The sequence below is a fragment of the Arachis hypogaea genome, chromosome 15, assembly GCF_003086295.3.
Source record: "Arachis hypogaea cultivar Tifrunner chromosome 15, arahy.Tifrunner.gnm2.J5K5, whole genome shotgun sequence".
Lineage (NCBI taxonomy): Eukaryota > Viridiplantae > Streptophyta > Magnoliopsida > Fabales > Fabaceae > Arachis > Arachis hypogaea.
In genome coordinates this window covers 144,919,869-144,932,766 of record NC_092050.1, presented here as the reverse complement: position 1 = coordinate 144,932,766, position 12,898 = coordinate 144,919,869, and the positions used below count along the sequence as shown (strand labels likewise).

General features: G+C 28.3%; 1 protein-coding gene across 1 annotated transcript; it reads left to right on the top strand.

The window, feature by feature from the left end:
- The first annotated feature begins 6,883 nt into the window (after positions 1-6,883).
- On the top strand, positions 6,884-12,086 carry LOC112751094 (protein SAR DEFICIENT 1). The gene is made up of 7 exons (XM_025800133.3): positions 6,884-7,234; positions 7,357-7,435; positions 7,748-8,357; positions 10,518-10,678; positions 10,822-11,016; positions 11,221-11,320; positions 11,432-12,086. The coding sequence occupies exons 1-7, from the start codon at positions 7,140-7,142 to the stop codon at positions 11,731-11,733; spliced, it is 1,542 nt and encodes a 513-aa protein (XP_025655918.1). The 5' UTR covers positions 6,884-7,139; the 3' UTR covers positions 11,734-12,086.
- The last annotated feature ends 812 nt before the right edge of the window (positions 12,087-12,898 follow it).

The following is a 12,898-nucleotide window of genomic DNA, read 5'->3' as shown; positions in this document are numbered from 1 at the left end:
CAGTTTCTCATGCCAATAAAGTGCCTTTAATTAATTGCATACCCTTATTGCCACGCTTTGTTGCATTATCACCCTTCTCCTATTTCTACGAAATTCATTCACTCTCTCACAGTCTAATTATTAATTTGAGGGACCAAAAATCTCAAGGCGAAGTAATAAAATGGAAAACTTTTAATTATTTCAATAACAACGGCGGTTGAATGATTTTAGCCGTTAATTTAAATAATATATATTATACATTTTTTTATAATTTAAATTAACTACTAAAACTGTTTGAAATATCAGTATTTTTAGAATACTTGAAATTTTTCCAGTAAAGTTAACCATAATAAGGACGTGTATGTGAATATCATCTACACCGCGTAATAATTATTCTCAAGTCTAACTACGGACTTTTGAATTTGAATTATATTGCAACATTTTTGTTGTTTAGTCAAATAAAATTGAATAACTAAATTACATAGCACAGCTGTTGTTAATGTAACTTTAATTTGTTCCTCTTTAATGGCCGGCAGCAGCATGTCATGTGCCATGTGGATTTGTTTTTTTTTTTTTTTTGGTGACTTCCATGTGGATTTGTTTGAGATGTGTCCAAATGTGGTATAGTGCAAGATATTTGTTTTTTTTTTTTATCACTTATTAGTTTGTGAATTAAAATGTTGGTTTAATTATTCTCTTAATTTTTATAGTTTTATCAAATTATTAATTTAGTTTTTATAATTTAAAAATTTATAATTAGATTTTTATATTAGATAAAAGTTATAACTAAATTTTTTAGTTGTTATTTTCAATAAATTAATAATATTAAAATGTTTATTTTTAAAAAATTTCATAATTTATTTTATATCAAACACTAAAACGAATATTCTAAAAAATATTTTATAATTTTAATGAAAAATAATTTGAAATACTTAAATATTTTTTTATCCAATATAAAAACTCCATTATAATTTTTAAAACTATAAAGATTTAATTAAAAATTTGATAAAATTATAAGGATCAACATAATAATTAATTAAGGATATATTTTTTTAGATGATTTTGGATTTTCTAAAAATTATTTTAACTCTAAATTTCGATTAAAATCATCTAAAAAATTTTAATTAGTGAATTAAAATGAATCCATGAATCTTTTTATGTAGATGATAATAATCAAAATGTTATTTATTTTATACGGCATTTGAACTCAAAATTTCCATACTTCATCTATAATATTCTATAATAGCATGTAATTGTTTTCACTTATAGAAATTGATGATATGAAAACTATCTTGTAAAAATGAAAAAGAAAAGTTTTCATTTGTGAAATGGTGAGATAGATTTAGAGATGACACACACTGCCACATGCAAATAGGAAACATCTACCAAACTTCATTCAGGTTATTGTCTAAAAGTATAATTGGACCATGACAATTGACTATTTCTTTCAAAATTTAAGTTAGATAAAAAAAAATACGTAAAAGTTATATTTTTAATATTTTTTATTTAAAAGTTTGTTTTTGAGTTTGCATAAATTTTGATAGTTTATTTTTTTTGTTTATTTATTTATACTGGATTTTTTTGGGATTCAATAAAAAATCAAATTTTAATTTTTCGATCATGAAAATATTTAAAAAAAATTAAATTGATATAAAAATATACATAAATAATTATATTTCCAATACCAACTAATTAAAATTGCAGCAGAATATAATGCACTATAGCTTTTGTTTACAACTTTATGCATTCAATAATGCAATATATTAAGTCTTTAATGTAACAGTATCGATCATCCTTGAATACCTACTTCAGTTACGGAGTATAGAAAATTAAAATCATGTGCATTACATGAGAATCGAAAAATAGTGGCAGGTAAAATGACATACCAGCAGTTCTGCAGTTTTATAATTGTTGTAGTTTAGCCTTTTAGGACGTGATTATTTGATTTTGTGGTGATTTTTACGAACTGCTGGCATAACCACCACAAAAATAATATATAACGTTGGTTGATTTAAACTGTTGCTATTTTTTTTACTAGTTTTTTAAAAAAATTACGGCGATTTTAGTAGGTGCTTTTTAAAAGAATGCGGCGGACTACACATGAAATTTTTAAAAAATAATTGTTGGACTATAATATATTGTACCATTTTTTCTTTACCATAACTTATTTTTTTTATTTCATAATTGATTAAACTTAAGATACATGTATAAAAGAGGACTAAATAGATAAAACCATAATTTTGTATGATTGAAAAAAAATTAATTGATAACACCAATAGAAGAAAATAATTTAGTTGTAATAAACAAAAAACAGAGAACACAATAGTACAATATATAGTAGCACTAGTCAATTTTTTACACATGGTCATAATACATAGTAAACATAGGTCAACTCATACCTCTTCCTCGTACTTCTCAATATCTAGATATAAAGCAGCAATAAGGGCATTATACTTCGAATCATTTCTCAAAGAACGGCGTGGCACAATGTGTTCGACAAACAGAACATTCATTGTTCTTGAAATAATATATGAACGATGACTCTGCATACAGAGATTATATCCTGAAATAATACACTTAAACAAAGAATAAATTCTCAAATCTCTACTCTAATTTATTTTTCAAACAAAACACTCCTTGAACCTTCAAAACATTTTGTCTCTATAAACATTTAAGCTCATAAATGCCTTGCAAGAGTTTTAACGGGTGTATTAAAAGACTTTATTTGTCTTGTACGCAATTACCATGGAGCCCCATACGGAGCCGCCCATATGTCACCTTTAGGATCCATTTCTCCCTCACAGTTTTTGCATAAATATACTTGGAATTTTGTAAGAGGAACATAAAACTATACTTTTAAGAGATTTACTTCTGGAATAAAGGTACTCAGAAATGTTTCTTTATGATTGCAGAATCATTATTTCATACTATAATAAGCTCAGAAAACAAAAAAATTTGCCTTTTAAAGAATAACTTTGCACGACAAGTCAAGGATAACACAGTGTGATTTAATAAGAAACAGAAAATTTATTGTTACCTTCCGTTTCTCATCTAAGCCTTTAAACCAATTTTGATCTTCTACATCCTTTATTGACAAAATTATAGCTTTTTTTAATGACAAATTTAAGCCATAAATCACCAATCCCAACAATATCTGCGGCCAAAACAGAGGCAGGCCTGAGATTTTCTTTCGTAAAAAGAATTGATAGCTCAGAAAAGATACCATCAAATCTGGCATGATACTTCACATTAAAATTTAATCTCTTTCCTTGAGAATTTATGAAGTCCTATGAATGAAGTTTAAAAAAATGACACTACAGAGTAAGCTATTGACATCTAGTATAAAGGTTTTTAACAACTATGAATTATTTGAAATGAAATTAAAGAACAAAAGAAAACTTCATCACGAACTAGTACATTCTCAACAGTCAAAAGATGAATTGTAAATTGAGGGTAAAGCAGAGAATATTATTATTCATAGTAAAGTAGAGAATATTATTATTCATTCTCATTTTGTACAGTTTTACAACAATTGTATCTATGCTTAGTTATACACATGAGGACTACCAATGCAGTTAATTCAGCCCTAGCAGATTTAGGGCAAAATTTATAGCAGCAAAAATTGGAACAAAATTAAATTGAGACAAAAAGAAAAGGGTAAAGAACGAACCAGAGAGAACAGAGAGGGAGCGATCGAGCAGCGCACAATAGGACAAGGGGGAGGATGCCGACGACGACACCAGGACGAACGAATGGGAAGGACGCCGACGGCAACACGGACGTGTACGACGGAGTGAGAAGACTTGGACGACCCCTTCCACTTTCCTCTCGTGCGCGGGAGCTACACGGCGGAGGGAGCAGATCAATGATAGGGAAGTACGATGACACGGACGTAGTGGTTGAAACTGACGGAGAAAAGAGTCACGGCAGTTGGGTATCTCAGAGATGGTGATTGACGCCTTTGCTCCCCTAGGGTGTTCACACGAAAATATGAAGAATGGTGTCGTTTATCTTTTTGCCGAAAATTTTAATAAATTCCTCCAAAATGTTATTTATGGTAGTTGGACACCAAACTGTCACTATTTTCATCCGTTTTCAACGAAACATGTGTTTATTACTAGAACTGCTGCTATTCTATCAATTGGCAGTGGTTTAAGAAACTACTAATAATTTTTCGCCATAATTTATCATTTATTTTGTAGTGGTGGTTGAGAGTGGAGACAATATATGAGTGAATGATAAACTTGTTTGTCTTGTAAACTTTTAGTGTGTGTGACTAAATGGATCGATATATATGTGTGTATGACAAAAAAAAAAAAGAATATTACTATATTATTTATTAATTTATTTAACATTACATGAAATATTAGTCCATACTAATAAATAATAGCATAGCAATTTGAGTATGATTATATAATATTTTATTATTTTATATATATCTTGATGCATGTAGGATATATATGTAGTCGTGGTTCATTTTCTTTTTCTTTTGGTATATCGTGTGTCCTCGTGCGAGTGGGTACCAAATAAAACATTACAAAGTCGGATTAACTATTAAAAAATTTTTAAATTTCTAAACGTTATTTAAGCTATTAAGTTAAAATGGTTTAAATCAAACAAATATTCCTACATTACAACACACGCAGAGGTTTGTGGCGATAATTTGGCAGCGGTTCCCAAACCGGTGTAAAATAGGAGAATTAGAGTGGTTCAGCATGAGATTTTAAGTGTGCAATTAGACAATTTTTAATTTAAAAAGTTAACCCCAACTCATTTTTTCTCTCTTTGATTGAAACATGGTGAATAATTTTCAATGATTTTCTGCTTTTTCCTTGCGTTCAAAATCGCACCTTTTTCATCTTATGGAATTTTGACGTTGTTCCATCTCCTTACTTTGTCATCTATGTGTATCCTTCTCTCACTACCAGTTCAGTCCACCTGCCCTCTATTTGCGAATTTTGCAAACAAATTTCCATTCAATCCGCCACACACCCACACACTATCCCTTTGATCGTTCTAATTGTGGCCTAAATGTCTGAAATTGAGAGAGAAAATGCATCTTCCGTTGCAAAATCTAATCCCCGCGCCCTAAAAGAGGACGGTTCATAACATATATATACTTTAGTCCATTCAATAATCATTATAATTATATATACAAGTCCGCAGTTAACGATAATTATTTAGTTGTTTTAAATAATAATAAAAATAAAATTGATTACATAATAATAAATATAAATTTTATACTATTATTATTAATAAAATAAATATCATTAATTTATATGCATAATTATAATTATTACTAATAGATATTTTAGTTAAATAGATCAAAGGATAAGTTATTTAATCTTATAAAAAAAAATTTATATTTTATGAATAAAGAAAAAGAAAAAGATTGTTTAGATATTTCACATACAGAAGAAGAAAATGTCATTTTCTGTTTGGTTAATTTTGTTGCCATACGAGTCATACAAGAAGTAATTACAAGTGAGTTTCTTGTTTTTTCTTTGAAAACTCTGGTGAATTTGAGGATTACACACAATCTCCGGCACGCTATATCCGATCCTTCCTAGGAACATGCATGTAGTTTGACCAAAGTTCTATAACAAAGAAAATTAGTTATTGTACAAAAGCTACCACTATATCATATTATTAAGATGTGATTATCTATTGAAATTCTTGGAATCAGACTACGCTGACGAAATAGTTAAAGAAATGTTTTATTCCATATCACAGTAAGAGAGATCAATAATTTGTTCCTTGTCATATCATAATAAATCATACCCACCAAATAATATGAGAATTGAAATCAGCTTGGGTTATCTAGCTAACTAGATAGTCATGCATTATTGTTGCCACTAAGAAAATCTAATTTCCTTGAATTGTAATTTAATTGCTTTATTTATGGTGAATGCTACTTTTTGTTCTTTTATGCCATTCCATACGTAGAGGAGTTCCAGAGTTTCTGGGTCCTACTTGCATTGGCAGTTAGCTCTCCCTATATATCGCAATAAAAAATATTAAAAATCATCTAAATTTATTATTTTTATTATTATTTAATTATTAATTTAATTTTTAAGTTAATAATTTAATAATATATTTATTTTATATTTTTAAATATTAATAATTAAATAATAATAAAAAATAATAAATTTTAATGATCTTAAATATTTCTCCATTGGTACATAAAAATACTGCTTAATTAGTTCTAAAAGAATTGTATTATCTCACAAAAACAATGTATACATACAATAGTACAAATAAATTTACAATATTAGCAATACATATATATAATAATTGTAATAGTATTTACCATGAATGACCAAATATACAATAATAATAATAATAATAATAATAATAATAATAATAATAATAATAATAATAATAATAATATAAAACCTTATCCGTCCTATCAAGTGAGATTTGTTATATAAATCATAGCATGTTATATCTTAAAAAATAAATTTATTTAATAATTAATTTAAATTATTCATAATTAATATTAATATAAAAATAAAGTATTCTACATATGTACATCTTTTTTAGATACAGTTATCCTTAGAAATTAGAAGGGAATCTTTTACTATATTGGTTGAGAGTGATCTTAATTGTTTTTTTTTGTCCTCAACCAATTTTTAACACATTTTAAAATGAGAAATATTATTTATCCAATATTTTTCGTACATTTATCTTGTATTTAACATTATTCAATTTTTTTTTTCATTTTTTTACTAAAAATATTGATCCCTAATTTTTTTCATTAAATTTTAATATAAAACATAATTTTGTAGAGAGATTACTTTTCTTTTGATTGATATATTGAGGGAGTTGACTTTGGATGGGTGTTGACGTCAAAGTCGTTACATCATATGATACTCATCGCGCGCTGTTTCTTTTCATTTGCTCTATCTATCTATCATTCTATTTACTCGCTTCGCTATTATTTCCTTCACCGTTCCAAGAACCTTCCTTATATTATATGTTAGATTCTTATTATATTTATGAAATGTAATAATACTATAGTATATATATAACTTTGGGTATAAAAGCCAAGTCATACGGTTACCCCTCTTCTTGCAATTGCACTTGCTCCTTCAATTCCTTCCTTCATTCCTGAAAACCTCTCTTTGGTACTAAAACTCTTCAGAAAAGGAAAAGAAAAAATGGCGGCGAAAAGGTTTTTGGATGATTCTGATGATCGAGACCAAGATAAGCCAAACGACAAACGGTTTAGATCTAATAGACCTACTTTGGCTTCGTATGTATTATTACTACTTAATTAGCTTCTTTTCTTTTCTAATTTCTACCTAGGGTTATATAATTATTATTTATTTTCGTACTTACTAATTAGTTTTTGTCTAACTATATCTTATTTGACAGGGTAATAACCGAAGTTGTTACAATGAAAAACTTGCAAAACTTGTTTTCAGTAGCCTTGGAACCTGTGCTCAAGAGAGTGGTAAGAGTTTTGAACTAAACGAAAAATGATATTTTGTTTGTGTGTCTTTTTATATATTATCGATTATTTTTAATATTAAAAATAAAAGATGAACAAAAAATTATAAACAAAATCGTGCATATATATATATTTTTTAAAAATTATTTTACGTAAAATTGATAATTGAGAATCGTTTAGTTTAATTTGGCTAAATTTTTATCTAATAACTCTCAACTATCAATTATCAACCTCAATTAACTGCACCTAAATTTTCACATTTTTTTTAATTAACTCGCAAATTTGATAACCTAGATACTTAACTATTATTGCCAGGTGAGTGAAGAGGTTGATAGAGCGATGAGGCAATGGTGTTCTTGTTCTTCGTCGTCAAGGTCCTTAACAAGGACACCATCATTGAGAATCAAAGCATTTGACGATGATCAACCATCATCAACCTTGCAACTGGTCTTCAGCAAGAGGCTATCCCTTCCAATCTTCACCGGAAGCCGAATCCTCGACGTCGAAGGCAACCCTATAAGCATACTTCTGATGGACAAGAGCAGTGGCCAGATGGTTCCAACAAGCCTCCCACACCCAATCAAGCTGGAACTCCTCGTCCTCGACGGCGATTTCCCTCTTTCTGATAATGACAACTCTTCTTCATCTTCTTCGTCTTCTTGTGGTTGGAGTAGTGAAGAATTCAATAGCCGCATAGTGAAGGAGAGAACTGGCAAGAGACCTTTGCTTGCCGGAGAGTTGAACCTCACCATGAGGGATGGCATTGCACCAACTGGGGACATTGAGTTCACCGATAATAGTAGCTGGATTCGCAGCCGGAAGTTCCGGGTTGCCGTTAGGGTGGCTCCGGGGACTAACCACCATGCTCTTGCAATTCGAGAAGGCATTACTGAAGCTTTTGTTGTCAAGGATCACCGTGGAGAATGTAAGTTTTCTCAACTTCATATATTTATCATTTTACTATCAACAAATATTAGCCACGTTCATTTTTATTTTTCTTCTCTAATGCTAATTAAATTCTATCTGTCTTGATTATATGTTTTATAATATAATATATAAAAAAAATTATAAGTTAATTATTAAAAAAATTATAAAAACTATAACTTGAAGGGATTAAATTTGATTCTATATATCATAATGACTTATGGATCTCATTTTATGTTTTTATTAAAAAACATACTAAGAAACAATTTTAAATTTAATTAGTTAAATTTTCGGTATAATAAAAATTTGAAAGTGGATAACAAAGAAAAACGTTATAACTAAATTAAGCATATATACATTTGCAAGCTTATTGAGGGGTTTAAAATAAATAATAAAAAAAAATTATGTTTCCTGAGAATAGCAAATTTAGTTGGTGTTTAAGAACTATCATTATTATTATATTGTTCCATTAAATGATAGATGAGTGCATAAGTCCCTCTCAATCTCACATGGTAGATATTAATGTAGATATATGTGATCTTTTATCAGCATTGACCGTTGTTTCAACTTCATTTTTCAATATATATTTGTAGTTGATATATAACAACTATCGGTATAAATAATTAGCTGATAAATACAACTATGCTTTTGTTTAAATAATAGACATATTAGATAGGTTGTTGATAACTAATAATCAACATGGAAGTCTAGTTTTCTTAAAATATAAGTCTCTCGAGTCAATAGCTTTTGTTGTTACTCGAAGAAACGTTCTGGTGATTATTGATAACACAATATTAAAAATATTTAGATATTCTTAGACTTTTCAAATAAAACTAATATGGAGTCACCAAAAAAAAAAAAAAAAAAAACTAATATGGAAGAAAAGTAGTAGTTATTGATTACTATTGTCTCCATGCAACAGAAAAATACAAAGTAAATTAATTTTGATGTTACATGCATGTGCCTAGTAATCCAACATATTTTCTGTATGCAGTTGAAGTTATATAAAATTTAGGGTATAGTAATTAAAGTCTATTAATAATTTGCTGGTTTGAAAGAGTACATACAAATTTAACTCGTGTTGGATTATATTACGAAAAATATAAAAAAGTTAATTTTTAGTTAGTTAATATTAGTTAATTTTAGTATTTAAGTTTATAATTTAGAATTTAATAATAAAGATTTATGATTTAATTTTAAAATTTAAAATTTAAAATAAATAACATAATTTTAAAAAGAGTAACTGTTATTAACCAAAAAAAATTGATTATCTAACCTTATCTTTGATTCCAAATTTATTATTGTCACACTTTATGCAGTAGTATTAAACACTTGCATTGGTAGTAGCCCAAGTTGCAAGGGTGCATCCTTTTCACCCTTTGTAGAAAGCTAGTGTGATAGCCATGATCCATCAATGATCATATTACATAATATAATGCATCTTTTTTACTTTTTCTTTTCTCTTTTGTTTGTACATTCTTTTATGGTGATTGTAAACTATGAAGTGGAAAGTGATGGTTGGTCAATATATTTATACAGCTAAGAACCATGTCCATGTCCATCATGAACATAGATGCTAAGGTCCCACCAATGCAACCACCTATGATGTGAAATTAAAATAACCCACATGATATTGATGCAACATATATAAACTCTGACCCAGTATAGAGTAACATTATATTTGTACATATATATACCTTCTAAAACACTTATAAATATACATCAAATTAAATTAGATATTAAAATATTTGACCACTTTTTTTTAACAAACATTTTAATGATGATAAATTAATAAGTTAGGTAGATACCTAATTATCAATACTTTTATGTTTCTGTATATTGTATTTTATGCAAATTCTACTCCTATTACTCGCCAACTTGTCATTTATGAATGAAATATACAAAGCCAAGCAAGTAGCTAGTGGTAATTTAATAATTGTTCTTGCATTGACTTGTTTTAGGGTTCACATTTTTAGCAAGGGGAGAACATTCTTTAATCTTATGTATAGCATTGACTATTAATGCTAGCTAAGTTGATAAATTTTAAAGTTGCACCTAAACATTTATTATTGTTCTTTATTAATTATTCAATATTCATGCGACTATATATGTGCTAAATACCATATTTCTTTTTCTTTGTTTTTATATATTTAATTTGAAGTGTATAAAAAACATCATCCACCAATGCTAAATGACGAAGTGTGGCGGCTAGAAAAGATTGGAAAAGATGGAGCTTTCCACAAAAAATTGAGCTCAGAAGGGATCAAAACTGTTCAAGACTTTCTCAAACTATCAGTTATTGATCCTCATAGGCTAAGAAAGGTACTTGAGTATTATATATAGCACCATACATCCTAATCTTAAATAGGCTATATTATTATGTGAAATAATAATTATATATTAATTAAACAAAAATAATAATTATTTAATTTTTGTTGTTTTACTTTTATGATATTTGGAAGTAGATTTTGGGCATTGGGATGTCAGATAAAATGTGGGAAGTGACAATCAAGCATGCAAAGACTTGTGAAATGGGAAGCAAGATCTACATCTACCGTGGCCCTCATTTCACTCTTTTTCTTAATCCAATTTGCCAATTAATTAAAGCTGATGTCAATGGCCACACATTTCCTACCAAAGAGCTTACCAATTTGAATAGGGTAAGCAACACATGAATGTTATATTTTTAACACGTTTTTTATGTTAGAGGATTTTTTTTTATAATTTTTGTAAATTTTGCATAATTTTTTTTTGTCATGATATCATGACATGAAATTACTTTTTTAAAAATTTAAAATAATAAAAAAATATATAAATAATTTTATCTCTAATAATTATTTTTATTATATTGTCTATAATTTCAGACTTATATAGAGAAGTTGGTGAGAGAAGCATACGCTAAATGGCAAAACTTGGAGGAATTTGATGGGGTTTTGAATGATAACATTGCTTTGTTAACCCAAGGTATGCAACATTAATTATAATTTCATACAAATGAATATGAACAGGCTAATTAAGTTAGTTAAAGATAAGATAGTAATTCCATTATTTAATTGAATTTTATATAATAAATAGGTGATGCAAATATGGAGCAATATCAAAATAATCATCCAGGTTCGGTGGTAACATATGATAGCAACGATTATTATGGTGACAAATCTACTGCCAGCTATGTACCAAGTAATAACAACAATGATAATAGTGCACTAATAATGGGGTCCATGGAGTGGTCCCTGAATAATAGTAACCCAGGATACACCACAGCATCATTCACCAATGGATTTCCCTATGGATTTTCATCAGGATCTCAATCGGACGGTGATATAACACCCACTTCAGGTTGTGTCATTGACGAGGCTCCAAGGAGACATATTTAGGAGTAACAAAAATTCCTACACACAATGTACAGTATATATGTATGTGTAGGCATGCTACTTACAATCATGTATAAGACACTTTGTAACACATGTTTGTAGGTAGGGTGCCCCTAAATACTGTGTCCAACAATAATATATAGAGTATAATATAAGATGACAATTTAGTCAACTAGTTGACTTTGCGTTGTAAATAGAGGCAAGGATTGGAAGAGTCAAATTAGGGTTATGTGCTATGCCCATTATTATTAGTTAAATTAGAGTTGCTTCTGTTATTATGCCATTAATGTTGATCATGGAATATGATATCTATTGTAACGTAACAGACTCCCTAATGTCTGATTTTTCTGGATTTAGTTTTTGGATGGATTGGTATGGTAATGTTAAATTCATTGTGAAGGGTCTAAGAATTAGATCAGTTACTGATGAATCGATCAAGAGACTAATTTAAAGGTTTAATGATTTAATTGTAGTTTAATCATAATTGAATCGGTTTATTAAATAAATATAAATTTGAAATTTAATATTTCTAATATATGTACTTTATACTAATAAAACTTAACATTCAACACAATTATCAATTTAAAATTGTATTTAAACCTAAAATACCCTTTAACCTAAAAAACCTAAATCCCTAATTTATTCACTCCTCACTTTCATTCTCAGTTGTTTTCTCCTCCTCGTATCTCTCTCTTTTTTTTTTTTTTTTTTTTTTCTTCTTCTTCTTCTTTCTTCCTCTTCTCCCATAACATAACTTTCTCTTTTTCACTATTTGTTTCATCCTGCTTTTTTTTCTATTTTCTTCCATGCTGCACCACCACCTGGGTTTGGCTCCGGCATTTCACCTCCTCTGTCGCCAAGCTCTGCAACACTAGAAACATTGCACGTGCTTAATTGTTTGAAGTAAGGAATTAATTACTTTAAGATAGTAAAATTTACATATGAGAATTATAAATTTAACCGTTATTAACCTCTCATTTTATCAATCATCCCACTGTAAAAGCTAAAAGATCTAAAATATTGTACAATCATTATTTCTCTTAATATATATATAACGCAAGATGCGAATTGAAAGAATAATAAAAAAATACAGAGCATGAATAGGAAAAAAGAATTATAAACAACAATTTAATTAAAAATATTTTAAATATCAACTATACTAAGTGTA